This window comes from Neophocaena asiaeorientalis, unplaced genomic scaffold (genome assembly GCF_003031525.2).
Source record: "Neophocaena asiaeorientalis asiaeorientalis breed wild unplaced genomic scaffold, Neophocaena_asiaeorientalis_V1.1 scaffold7, whole genome shotgun sequence".
In the NCBI taxonomy this organism is placed as follows: Eukaryota; Metazoa; Chordata; class Mammalia; order Artiodactyla; family Phocoenidae; genus Neophocaena; species Neophocaena asiaeorientalis.
Window position 1 is genome coordinate 14,004,916 of NW_020185337.1, and position 12,239 is coordinate 14,017,154.

The 12,239-nt window shown below is 36.3% G+C and overlaps 1 protein-coding gene across 2 annotated transcripts in view; it reads left to right on the forward strand.

Annotated features, from left to right (window-relative positions):
* UNC5C (unc-5 netrin receptor C) overlaps positions 1 to 12,239 on the forward strand; it is a 389,709-nt gene that overhangs the window by 323,379 nt on the left and 54,091 nt on the right. For both annotated transcript variants that reach the window (XM_024736100.1, XM_024736099.1), the window contains exons 6-7: positions 2,658 to 2,825; positions 5,536 to 5,700. In XM_024736100.1, the coding sequence (XP_024591868.1) occupies positions 2,658 to 2,825; positions 5,536 to 5,700 (333 nt within the window). The remainder of the gene's footprint in view (positions 1 to 2,657; positions 2,826 to 5,535; positions 5,701 to 12,239) is intronic.

Below are 12,239 nucleotides of genomic sequence, written 5' to 3' on the forward strand. Positions count from 1 at the left end.
TTAAGTCTCTTCTCTATATCCCTTATTCTGTTTCTGTTTCATTGATAGGTTCATTTGTGTCATATTTTAGGTTCCACCTGTAAGTAATATTGTATTTATCTTTCTCTTTCTGACTCACTTCACTTAGTATGATAATCTCTAGGTACATCCATGTTGCTGCACATGGCATTATTTTGTCCTTTTTATGGCTAAGTAGTATTCCATGGTGTATATGTACCACATCTTCTTTTTAAATAAGACTGATGGCTAGCCCTTTTTTCCCCTTTATTTATTTATTTTTTGGCTGCATCGGGTCTTAGCTGCGGCATACGGGATCTTTTTTGAGGCATGCGGGATCTTTTGTTGCAGCGCGCAGGCTTCTCTCTAGTTGTAGCATGTGGGTTTTTCTCTCTCTAGTTGTGTACGGGCTCCAGAGCATGTGCGCTCTGTGGTTTGCAGCACGCGGGCTCTCTCATTGAGGTGCACAAGCTCAGTAGTTGAAGCACACAGGCTTATCTGTCCCGCAGCGTGTGAGGTCTTAGTTCCCCCATGAGGGATCGAACCCGCGTCCCCTGCATTGGAAGGAGGATTCTTTACCACTGGACAACCAGGGAAGTCCCAGTACATCTTCTTTACCCATTCACCTGTCGATTGACATTTAGGTTGTTTACGTGTCTTGGCTATTGTGAATAGTGCTGCTATGAACATAGGGCGCATGTATACTGAGTCATTTTCAATAGCTGCCTAGGAGTCAATCTCACGAACATACATGTTTACCACGTTCCTATTATTGAACATCACAATTGATTTCAGTTTATATAAAAAAATAACTCTCCAGTGAAAAATAGTCTATGTCTGTATGTATAACACATTCATGATTATTGTCTATTGCATAAGTTTCTAGAGAAGGAGATGATGGGTATATGATGTTCACATGTAAGGTTTGTGTTATCTGAGTAACACTCTTCTTTACCATCAGGAAGCAGATACATATACTAGTTGTGCCATGTTTTAACCACCAGCAAATAATTTTTGTTAGAAATTGCTTAATTAAAATGATTTCACAGACTCATATATTGATATACAAAAGTATGTCAGAGTATTTTCTAGAGCAAGATCTACAGAGGTAGTGAACATAGTGTTAGGGAGTAGGTTTTTTTAAAAAATATATATTTATTGGCTGTGTTGGGTCTTCGTTGCTGTGCATGGGCTTCCTCTAGCTGTGGCGTGCAGGGCCTACTCTTCACTGCAGTGCACAGGCTACTCTTCATTGCGGTGCACGGGCTTCTCATTGCTGTGGCTTCTCTTATTGCAGAGCACCAGCCCTAGGCACGCAAGCTTCAGTAGTTGTGGCTCGTGGACTCCAGAGCGCAGGCTCAGTAGTTGCGGCACACGGGCTTAGTTGCTCCGCAGCATGTGGGATCTTCCTGGACCAGGGCTCGAACCCATGTCCCCTGCATTGGCAGGTGGATTCTTAACCACTGCACCACCAGGGAAGTCCCAGGGAGTAGGTTTTATCATCACACCTATACTGACAGCTCCACCAAACACCGTAAATACCCTTTATACACAAAATAAGTGTCCATTTCAGTTACATCAACTAATCGCTAATTCATTCAAATAGATACTCAATTAGTTAAAAATCCAGCTATCAAGACTTCTTTAAAAACTAGATTCACTTATTAATGAAACTAAAAGTCCTTAAAAGGTTATAAAGTTTACATATGCTAAAGAAAAATAATCAGTCATCTGTTATTAAGAAAAGGCTAAATGATTTTATCAGTTCCCATGCTTCATAGTCACTCACAGCCTTGGTATAAGGATGTAAACATATATTATTTGAGATAAGTTGCCAAAAGTAATTTTTGGAGCTTTACTAGGTAAGAGGATGTTTTTTAAAACAACACTGGCTAAGGAGAGGAGAACACAGTCCTATTTTCTGAATAGGTAAATAGATGTTGAAAATTCATTTTATTTGTCTCTGTGCTTAGATTCTTCAGCTCTGCAATGCAATTTTATTTTTTTTTAACATCTTTATTAGAATATAATTGCTTTACAATGATGTGTTAGTTCCTGCTTTATAACAAAGTGAACCAGCTATACATATACATATATCCCCATATCTCCTCCATCTTGCGTCTCCCTCCCACCCTCCCTATCCCATCCCTCTAGGTGGTCACAAAGCACCGAGCTGATCTCCCTGTCCTATGTGGCTGCTTCCCACTAGCTATCTGTTTTACATTTGGTAGTGTATATATGTCCATGCCACTCTCTCACTTCGTCCCAGCTTACCCTTCCCCCTCCCCATATCCTCAAGTCCATTCTCTATGTCTGCATCTTTATTCCTGTCCTGCCCCTAGGTTCTTCAGAACCTTTTTTTTTAGATTCCATATATATGTGTTGGCATACGGTACTTGTTTTTCTCTTTCTGACTTACTTCACTCTGTATGACAGACTCTAGGTCCATCCACCTCACTACAAATAACTCAATTTCATTTCTTTTTATGCCTGAGTAATATTCCATTGTGTATACGTGTGAAATGATATCCAGGGTCTCTTATAGCTTTGAAGTTTTCGATTTTTTTATGGTCACTTGGGATACAACTTTTATGTGTTGTGTGTGGTTTGTGTGTACGCACATATGTTTAGTTTACATTTTATTTTTTATCTCTTTCCAGTAAATGGTGGCTGGTCTACCTGGACAGAGTGGTCTGTGTGTAATAGCCGCTGTGGACGAGGGTATCAGAAGCGCACAAGGACCTGCACCAACCCAGCCCCACTCAATGGTGGTGCCTTCTGTGAAGGGCAGAGTGTGCAGAAAATAGCCTGCACCACGTTATGCCCAGGTAAGCAACCCAGCGCTCTCCTTCCACATGTCCCTTCCCATTCTAGAAATGAGTTTTAGGGTATATATACAAATCTTTAGTCTTTTTTTTTTTTTTTTTTTTTTTTTTTTTTGGCTGTGTTGGGTCTTTGTTGCTGCTCACAGGCTTTTTCTAGTTGCAGGGAGCGGGGGCTACTCTTCCTTGCGGTGCTCAGGCTTCTCATTGCGGTGGCTTCTCTTGTTGCAGAGCACAGGCTCTAGGCATGCGGCTTCAGTAGTTGCAGCACATGGGCTCAGTAGTTGTGGCTCACGGGCTCTAGAGCCCAGGCTCAGTAGTTGTGGTGCACGGGCTTAGTTGCTCCGCAGCATGTGGGATCTTCCTGGACCAGGGCTCGAACCCGTGTCCCCTGCCCTGGCAGGCGGATTCTTAACCACTGCGCCACCAGGGAAGTCCCACAAAGCCTTATTCTTCACAGGAGTGTGTGGTAAACATTATTTCAATCCATCATCCCATTCAGTGCTTACATTGCTGGGACCTCAGGTCTTTTCCCCCAAAAGAGTACTTAACTTTATTACCCTAACATACAAAATAGTATAAAACAAGAGATTAAACACACATAAACATAATCCCTCTCTATTACTCAACAAAACTGTTGGAACCAAGATTGCAGGATCTGTAATTCAAGGCATTTGAGCAGCATTGAAAGCCACACATTTAGGATAACAACCTTGATCTCCAGAAGGCCATGGAAATTAATTGGAACTGAAATTTAGAAAATGTTTTAGGTGAAGTACTTGATATTTGGTGTCAGTTTCTGGGCAAATGCAAATAAAACATCTGGAATGAATTAAAAGGAAGTCTAAGCTTTCTGACACATGAGCTAATGGATTTTGAAAATACGGTGCAGTCCTCTATTATCTGTACGTGTTGGTCACCTATTTTTGAGTTATTTGCAATGGTACCTATAGCAAGATTGCATCCCTTTGCCTCTGAACATCTTTCTGTGCTATCTCATGTTGTCCCAAGCTCTTATCTTTTGGTAAATTGAAGTTATTATTTGCCAAAACCCACTAAAATGTCCAATTATAAAATATATTAAAAAATTAAGCTAAAATTATTTTGAAATAACCCATAAATTTATTGTATCCCATTGGGGTAGCTATTATATTGTCACTTTCATTATTTAGATACAAAGACTACTTACTTCCCTTTATTGTGCCTAACTTATGTCAGGTTCATCCTTTTAGTAGAATTTTCTCAGAGATGGGTTGGAGAAGTGAACTGGAGAGAAAACCGTAATATAAATTTTATATTCCTGTTTTCATTTCCGAATATCAAAACAGTATCCCACACTGAACCCTTTGAGAGCTTTTATTTATGGAACAAACTTTGACACTTAGCTAGGCTAAGAATTTCAGTGTTTTCTCTTGTACGCTCCTATGTTTTGTCTGCATACTGACTCCCACAATTAGAAATGCACTGAGCATTTAGTTGAAATAGAAATGTGTGTGTGTGTACTTTGGGATGGTCTAGGTCAAAGCAAATGTCTTTTCTTCAGATAGCTGGGAGTTGCTTATATAGCTAACTGTACAATTGAAATATTAATACTTTCATCATTTTTTCATGTGGGCATATTTATATCTCTATACATATTATGCATAATACATATAGTTACACAATAATTTGAATATGAAATCACACAGATTTCCCAAACTATGTAGATTATTAAAATTGATCTAATTTCTGTCAATATGTAGGTATAACACATGTACATTGCATGTTCAATAAATGATGTTTGCGATTGTCTTACATTGAATCCTAGATGATTATTTATGTATTTCAGGGAAATTTTAAAAAATTTAACTCTTATTTTAATATTTTCCTCCTATTTATGTAAGAACCTTTAAAGAATGTACTAGAGTATTTAAGTTTTTAAAATAGAGATATCTTAGCTCTTTATCACTGAAGTTTACTAACAAGTCAAGCACAAAAATTAAGAAGAAAGTGAATCTATTCTAAATGACTGAATCACAGGAATTCAGGAATGTGAATTAATTCACATTAAGGAATGTGCTTAAATATTATTTTTAAAATAAAAATAGCAACATATATCATCAGATAATGGAATGAAATCAAATAATAAATGGAAAATAATATAGACTTTTCAAGAAGTCATTGCAGAAGATGTTAGAATCAAGCAGCATGGATGAAAAAATAAAAAGAATGTATAGGATGTAGATGAGGGGTGCAGGTACATGGATGGATGGATGGATTTCTTCCACACTCTACCAGCCTCTTCTCCTGAACCCCACAGAGGTTTACTTGCACTACCCACATTACATTATGCAGGAAGGAATCTTGGATCCAAAAAGAGGTTCCCTAATTTTCAATCCAAAATCCAGACATTTCCCCTTTAATAGAAAAACCACCAGGATTTACTTTTATGCAGCTCCTGGTGACAGCTTTGGTTTCTGTGTGTCCCATTAAGCTTCCATTTGCTTGGTCAGTGAAGAAATAGTCACACACCTCGTAAGGGAAGTTCGAAGAGCCCACACAATGTATGTAGAGCATGCACTACTTCAGCAGTTAAAATGAATGCAGTGTTCCTCGGGGTCGGGGGGAGGCATTTTCTTCAGTGTTTGGTGTTGTGTTGTTTCTGCTTGTGCTCTGCTCCTCTCTGCCCTCAAAAAGTTCCTTCTCCCTTTGACCCGATGCTGTTTTTGTGTGGCAGTGGATGGCAGGTGGACCTCATGGAGCAAGTGGTCAACTTGTGGGACCGAGTGCACGCACTGGCGCAGGAGGGAGTGCACGGCACCAGCCCCCAAGAACGGAGGCAAGGACTGCGACGGCCTCGTCCTGCAATCCAAGAACTGCACGGATGGTCTGTGCATGCAGAGTAAGTCTATTTGAGCCAACGACAGACACTGGGGAGGTCTGGGGTTTAACCATTTGGATTTCTTTAAAGGAAATATCAAAAAATAAAAATTTCTTAAACAAAAACGCAGTACTATACCAATATCATGGGTCTCTGTCAAAATTGAAAAAAATGAATCTCCCAGAACCCAGTATGAAAAATAACTGTATCCAGTTAACAGATGACACACACAGTATTGCTTTTCCGTGAGCAAAAAGGGATTTAGTTGTTTCCGTGGAGGGGCTGTCATTCTTTTCAGGGCAGGGAAGTGCTACTCAGTTTCACTATAGTGCACAAAAGGGCACCCTAAGCTCCTCATAGAGTCACATGACTTCCAAAAAGTAAGCTGTTTATTTCTAATTCATGGCTGTTACTGAACCAGTGTCCTTGAAATTTAAAATATATGTATAAGGACAGGAAATATTTGTGCAAGTAGATTGACCAGTTTACAAGTGTTTAGTGTGAACATCTTCACAACACCTTGAAGATGCTGGGTTTGTATTAGAAATTATAACATTTATCTAAAGGGACTAATGTTTATAAAACATAAAGTTTTAAAAATGGGTGTAGACGATTGGCTCAAGAATGTAATAGGTGCTATAAGCTAAATATTCCACATTTTTCATGGCCTTTTTCCTTAGATTTTCTTAATGAGATGGTGGTTGGATTTGCATATTTGCAGACTCTCACTCCTCTATTGAGGAGCCCTTAGATGTACAAAATTTACCATCCCTTTTATGACCATGAATTAAGGTACTAAGAATTGTTCTGAAATCCCACCTATAACAGATGAATGGATCAAACAGTGTGCTGTCTTTGGATCTTCCCTAATGGCAGCCAAATGTTGACATTTCTTATAACACATTACAGATTGCTTGTGGAATATATTTGTATTTGTCATTTAAGAATAAGATATTTTCAGCACATTTATGAAATTCTGTTTACTTTCCAGAGTCTATACACACAGGGACCTTTAAAAAGAAACCTTACTTAAAATACAAATAGGTAATTACATTGCTGACACAGAATAAAAATCCAGTGGGCCTCTTGTTTTTCTGTCCACGGTACATGGTATTCTTGAGAACAGACTGCAGCTGGGTGTAAAGCATAGCTTCTGGTTGTGATTTGGGAACGACTGCTGTGCATCTGAGTTTGTACCAGAAACACAGGATGAAAAGAATACAGCTCTTTTACTAACCATTTATCCAGAGATCCAGGGTTTGTTCCTCTTGGTATTAGTCTGAGTTGACGATTAAAATGAAAGCATACCATACACAAGTTATTTTTTAACATTTTTATGATTTAGTATTCTTGTAGTGCTGAGCAAATTGATTCATGTGATTGAAAGTAGCAATATTTGAAGTTTCTCTCACTCCCTTTCTCAATATTATACTCTTCAACTTTGGGTGATTTAATGCCCACTGTTTCTATTGTGCATATTTAAAAATTCCTAAAGCAACATATTTAACAAGGAGTACATTGCTGCAAGATGGAGCATTGGGCCTTTTATTCCTTACACAAATGACACATTATAAATTATGACATTTGTCAAATACAAGCATGAAATATTCAAGTTAAGACTTTCATGACATAGCATCCCCTTAGCATCTAGCTGATTTCTTACAGCACTAATAGAATTTTTTCTAATGATTGGATGTTTACCAATAATGATGGCATGAGGTGTGTGTGTAAGTAAGGAAAGGAAATGAGGCTCCAAGAGGTGTTATTTGTTTATTTATCAAGTCTCCTATTAGCCTGGAACATTTGGGTGTTTGAATTAATTAGTTAAAAAGCTGTTTCCTTTCATAATTCTGATTTGCTGTAGTAACAGTCTCTACTAGGTCAATAAACTCTTTCATCTGCCCTGCTGTATCTACTGTAGTGCAAAGGAGAGCTGTAGTCTGTGCTATTATTGATTTCCTCAGTGATAAAAACCTCAGATACTGTTGCACTGAGTAATTATAGTATTTTACAGTGAAAGCTATAGTTTCTGTTTACCAGTAAGCTGGGTGTTTCTGGCATAGTATTGCCGACTAAGTTTTGCAAAGAAATGATAATGTTCTTGGTCCTTATTTTGGAAAACAAGAGGCTTTCTGATAGTGTAAGTACCAAGCTTGTAAGAGGGACATGGTCTGCATTAAGAAAAAGAATGGGAGTAGAAAAGAGCTAGAAACTTGCAGTTGACAATTAGGAGTTATCATTTAATGTTTATGTACTTTAGGAAAATTAGTGTCTTCAATGCACTGATAATATTGCAATACTGATAAAGAGCTATTTATCTCAAAGTAAAGCTAGCCTACTTACCATTGGACTAGGGAGGCAGTACAACCTCTGAATCTACTCAAAATTGTCTACAAATGATTTGGATATAAATGTAGATATACTGCTAGGAAGGAGAAATTTGGAGTTCATAATGGATGTCAGTAGAATTCAGAGTTACCTAGATAACACAGTGTAGTATATTTTAAAAGTCAGATTGGTACTTAAGAGCAATACAATGTGAAATATATAGAAAATATTGCTTCAGTGTTTATTCACTAATTTGTTCAAAATAATATTCAGACATATTTCTTCCTTAGCCATTTCTCTCATTATAAATACCTTTGACTCAAAATATGTAGAAATATTGGATAAAATGTTTAAACTTAAAAGACATACACACATTTGGAGTGTGTGTGTGTGTGTGAGAGACAGAGAGAGAGAGAGAGAGAGGGCGAGGGCATATCAAGTTCAAAAGAAAGAGAAATCCTCAAGTAGCAGAAATGAAGTAGGAACTCAAATCTAGAGAAGTATACCTCTGTGAGTGGACACCAGAATAACCAAGAGGAGCATTAGACATGGATGTAAGTCCTAGGGACTAGGCTTTAGGCTTTCAGTTCTGAGGCTGACAGTTGAAAGCCAGAAACTTGAATAAAACTGGGTCTCATAAATGGCTGTTCTCACCATGAAAAATAACTAGAAGTTTTTTACCCATCAGCCCAGCGAAGCTACAGGAAAATTCATGGTAGAGAAGAGAAAAATGAAGTCTTCACTTAACCCTGTGATAAAACCACACTCCGACACCCAGTTCTGGGTATGGAGTCTAAGATACAGTACAGGGAACAAAAAGCAAAGTATGTGCAGTTTATAAAGTTAGTAAAACTGGGGTACCAGCGGAAGTGAACAGCAAGGCATTTTCTAGAGTTCTTTTCACAACCCAAGTGCATTGGTCTATGATAAAGATAGCCCGCTCCTGAAAATGAATTTACAACATAAAGTTTTATATCACCCAAGGGAATAGTCTGCTGTAAGAGAGAGTTGGCAACATAATAAATAGGTGAGTTAGTACCTTAATAACATGGACTCCTACAGCAATCTGAGTGAGGCTATAAAATAAATAAAAATTAAAAGACAAACTATTTTTAAAAGGAATATAAGCACAAATGAAAGAAAAGAATATTATAAAGAGGACAGACAGATTTGGGGAAAAATCAAATGGAATATGATCCATTGAAAGTTAGAACTCAATGGAAAATTAAACATCAGATCAGATCAGAGACAGCTTTAGATAAAGCTGAAGAGAAAATTGGTAAACTGGAATGTAGATCTCATGAAACTTTTCAGAATACAAGGAGGAAAGATAGAATGAGTGATTATATAAAAAGTAGGTTAAAACACATGGAAGATAGAATGAAAAAGTCCCACATTTATTATTCAAGAGAGCAAAATTTAAAGTTTTTGAGATAATCAAGATAGAGCTTACTACTCACAAACTCTTAATGAATAAACTACTAAAAATATGAAAATCAATTCTTTAAAAAATTGAGGGACCAGTTAAGGGGCAGTTAAAAATAAAATGGAACTAAACTATAGAGAGCATTAACACAGAATATGGGAAGGTGTAATCTAAGTTAAAATGTTCTAATTTTTGTGTGTTGTTCAGGAAAAGAACAGTAATACTACTTGTGTTAAGCTTTACTGATTCAAGTGTCCCAATTAAAATGTTAAGACTGACTACACACATAAAGGTTGAATATATAAATTCAAAATAAGATTTTTAAGGGCAGAAAAGGAGCAAAAAGGAAAGAAAAAGTATAGTTAAATGAAAACAAATAAGATGGTATATATTAGGGATTATCATATATCAAGGATAATAATGTAAATGAATTAAATTTACCTGTTAAAGGAAATTCAAAATTACAGGAAAAATCCAGTTCTACATTGTTTATGAGAGACATACTTAAATCACAATTATAGAGAAATATTGAAAGTTAAGAAATGGAACTTACAGTGTAGTTCTATCTTTATTTTAAAATGTCCAATTAATGGCTTTGACTATCTAATTGGGCCATTCTTAATTCCATTTCCCATTTTGCCTAAGTAACACATATTAGAGATTGGTTTTGCTCATAGTTTTAATTTAGATACTTTTTTTCTTAGACTTTATAGTTTTTAGAATGTTTAATTGTTTTTTTTTTTTTTTTTTTTTTTGGGTTTGGGGGCCTCTCCCGCTGCGGAGCACAGGCTCTGGACACGCAGGCTCAGCGGCCATGGCTCACGGGCCCAGTGGCTCCGCGGCATGTGGGATCTTCCCGGACCGGGGCACGAACCCGCATCCCCTGCATCGGCAGGTGGACCCTCAACCACTGTGCCACCAGGGAAGCCCCTAGAATGTTTAATTTTTTGTTGGATAATTAAAAGTTTTCTAAATTGTTTACCAAATTTTTTGTGTAAGACATCTTAAAAATACAGATATTTCCTCAATGCCAACTGAAGTTTTTAACCAAAAGACTTCGAGGTTATTTATTTACAAAATTATTCAATATTTTAAAGATATAATAATGCTAAATGTTAGCAAATGTGCACTAAAGTAGAATCTCTTGTATTTTGCAAATGGGAACACAAATTTTTATGATTATTTGGGGAAGCAGTTTGACAATATGAGTTAAGAGCTTTAAAATTATTCCTCTCCTTTGATCCAAGAATCCTGTATCAGTGAATACGTTTTAAGTAATTAACATGAATACCTAAAATATATGTGCCAAATACGTTCATATTCTTTGTAGTTTATTGTAAAAAATGCAAAGCACAAAAGTCCAATACTAGAGCAATGATTAAGTAATAAATGCTATTTCCATAAGGTGGAATATCATATAGCCACTAAAATATTTATAGTGGTTTAACATGGAAAAGCAGAATATGGATTTATGTATGCATTCAGTCATAACTATATAAAAGTAAGCTTAGGAAAAAGATGAATGAAATTTATTTATGCTAGTGAGATTACAGGTAACTTTTTTCTTTTTCAATATGCTTTCTATTCTCAATATTCTTTATATTTAGTATTTCATTATGCTTATAATTGTAAATGACTTTTTAAAAAGGAGTGTTGAGGATTAGGCTAGAACAACTGCATGATCTTGGAAACAGGAGTCTCATTTCGTTATTTGAGATGTAGCAATATCACTGATCTGTCCTGGGAATTTGGTCACATTGATTCAAATTAGATTAGATTTAGATTAGGTTACATAAAAAGTAATTGCATAAAATACTTGTATAAAATCATAGTTGTATAAAATCCTTGGTGGCAAGAGTTACTTATAGCCAGTAAACCAAGTACATATACAAAAGAATTGTGAAGACATGGGGATTTGGAACTGAATTACAGTTTTGCATTATTTCCTGGTTGCTTATCATATACATATCACTCTGTCCTTGCAACCATACTTATTCTTAAACTCTTTAGTAAATTGGATTCATTATGTGATGCTATATAATTTCATTTGTGAAAAAAGGTCATGGTCTTTAAGCAATTTCAGAAGCTCCACTAAATTTTTAAGCTGTCCAAACACATTAGTTATTGAAGTATAACATGTATCATGTATATATTACACTGGGTATATCCTCAGTGGTCTGGAAAAGTACTTACACTGGAGACACCACTTTCAAATTAAGAACTTCCAGGAATTGGTGTTATTTCACTAGAATACATTGTTAAAGGATAATTAAAAACTGTTAAGAGTCACTTAGTATACCAGAAAGAAGTTGGGCATTATTGGTTTATAAGCACATTGCTAATTAGAAAACAAAATTTAATATTGGAGTTCTTAGGTATGCTAAGAGGTATGGATTGCATTGAACAAGAAAGGGTAAATGACTTGGAGTGTTTTTCACTACTGAAAATAAGCACACATGTCTGGTATCTTGGATACAAGAAAGTTAACAATAATAGATAAGACCGTTTTTTACTTAGCAATACTATAGAATAGTGTATCTTATTCAGAAGGCAGTAATGGAAGGTCTCTTGTGCTGTGTACCCATTTAGGTTTCTTTATATCATCTCTAAGATTATATGAAAGTAGCTCCAGTTCTTGCCATATGGTTTTGAAATAGAATTTGCATAAAATGGTTTTGGAGAGAAAGAGAGCGGACACACTAGACACAGAAAGAGGTACAAGAGAATAAAAAAAGCACTTAAGACAATCCCCCAAACTGCTAAGCCAATAAGCATATTTACCATTTATGTTGAAATACGATTGTAT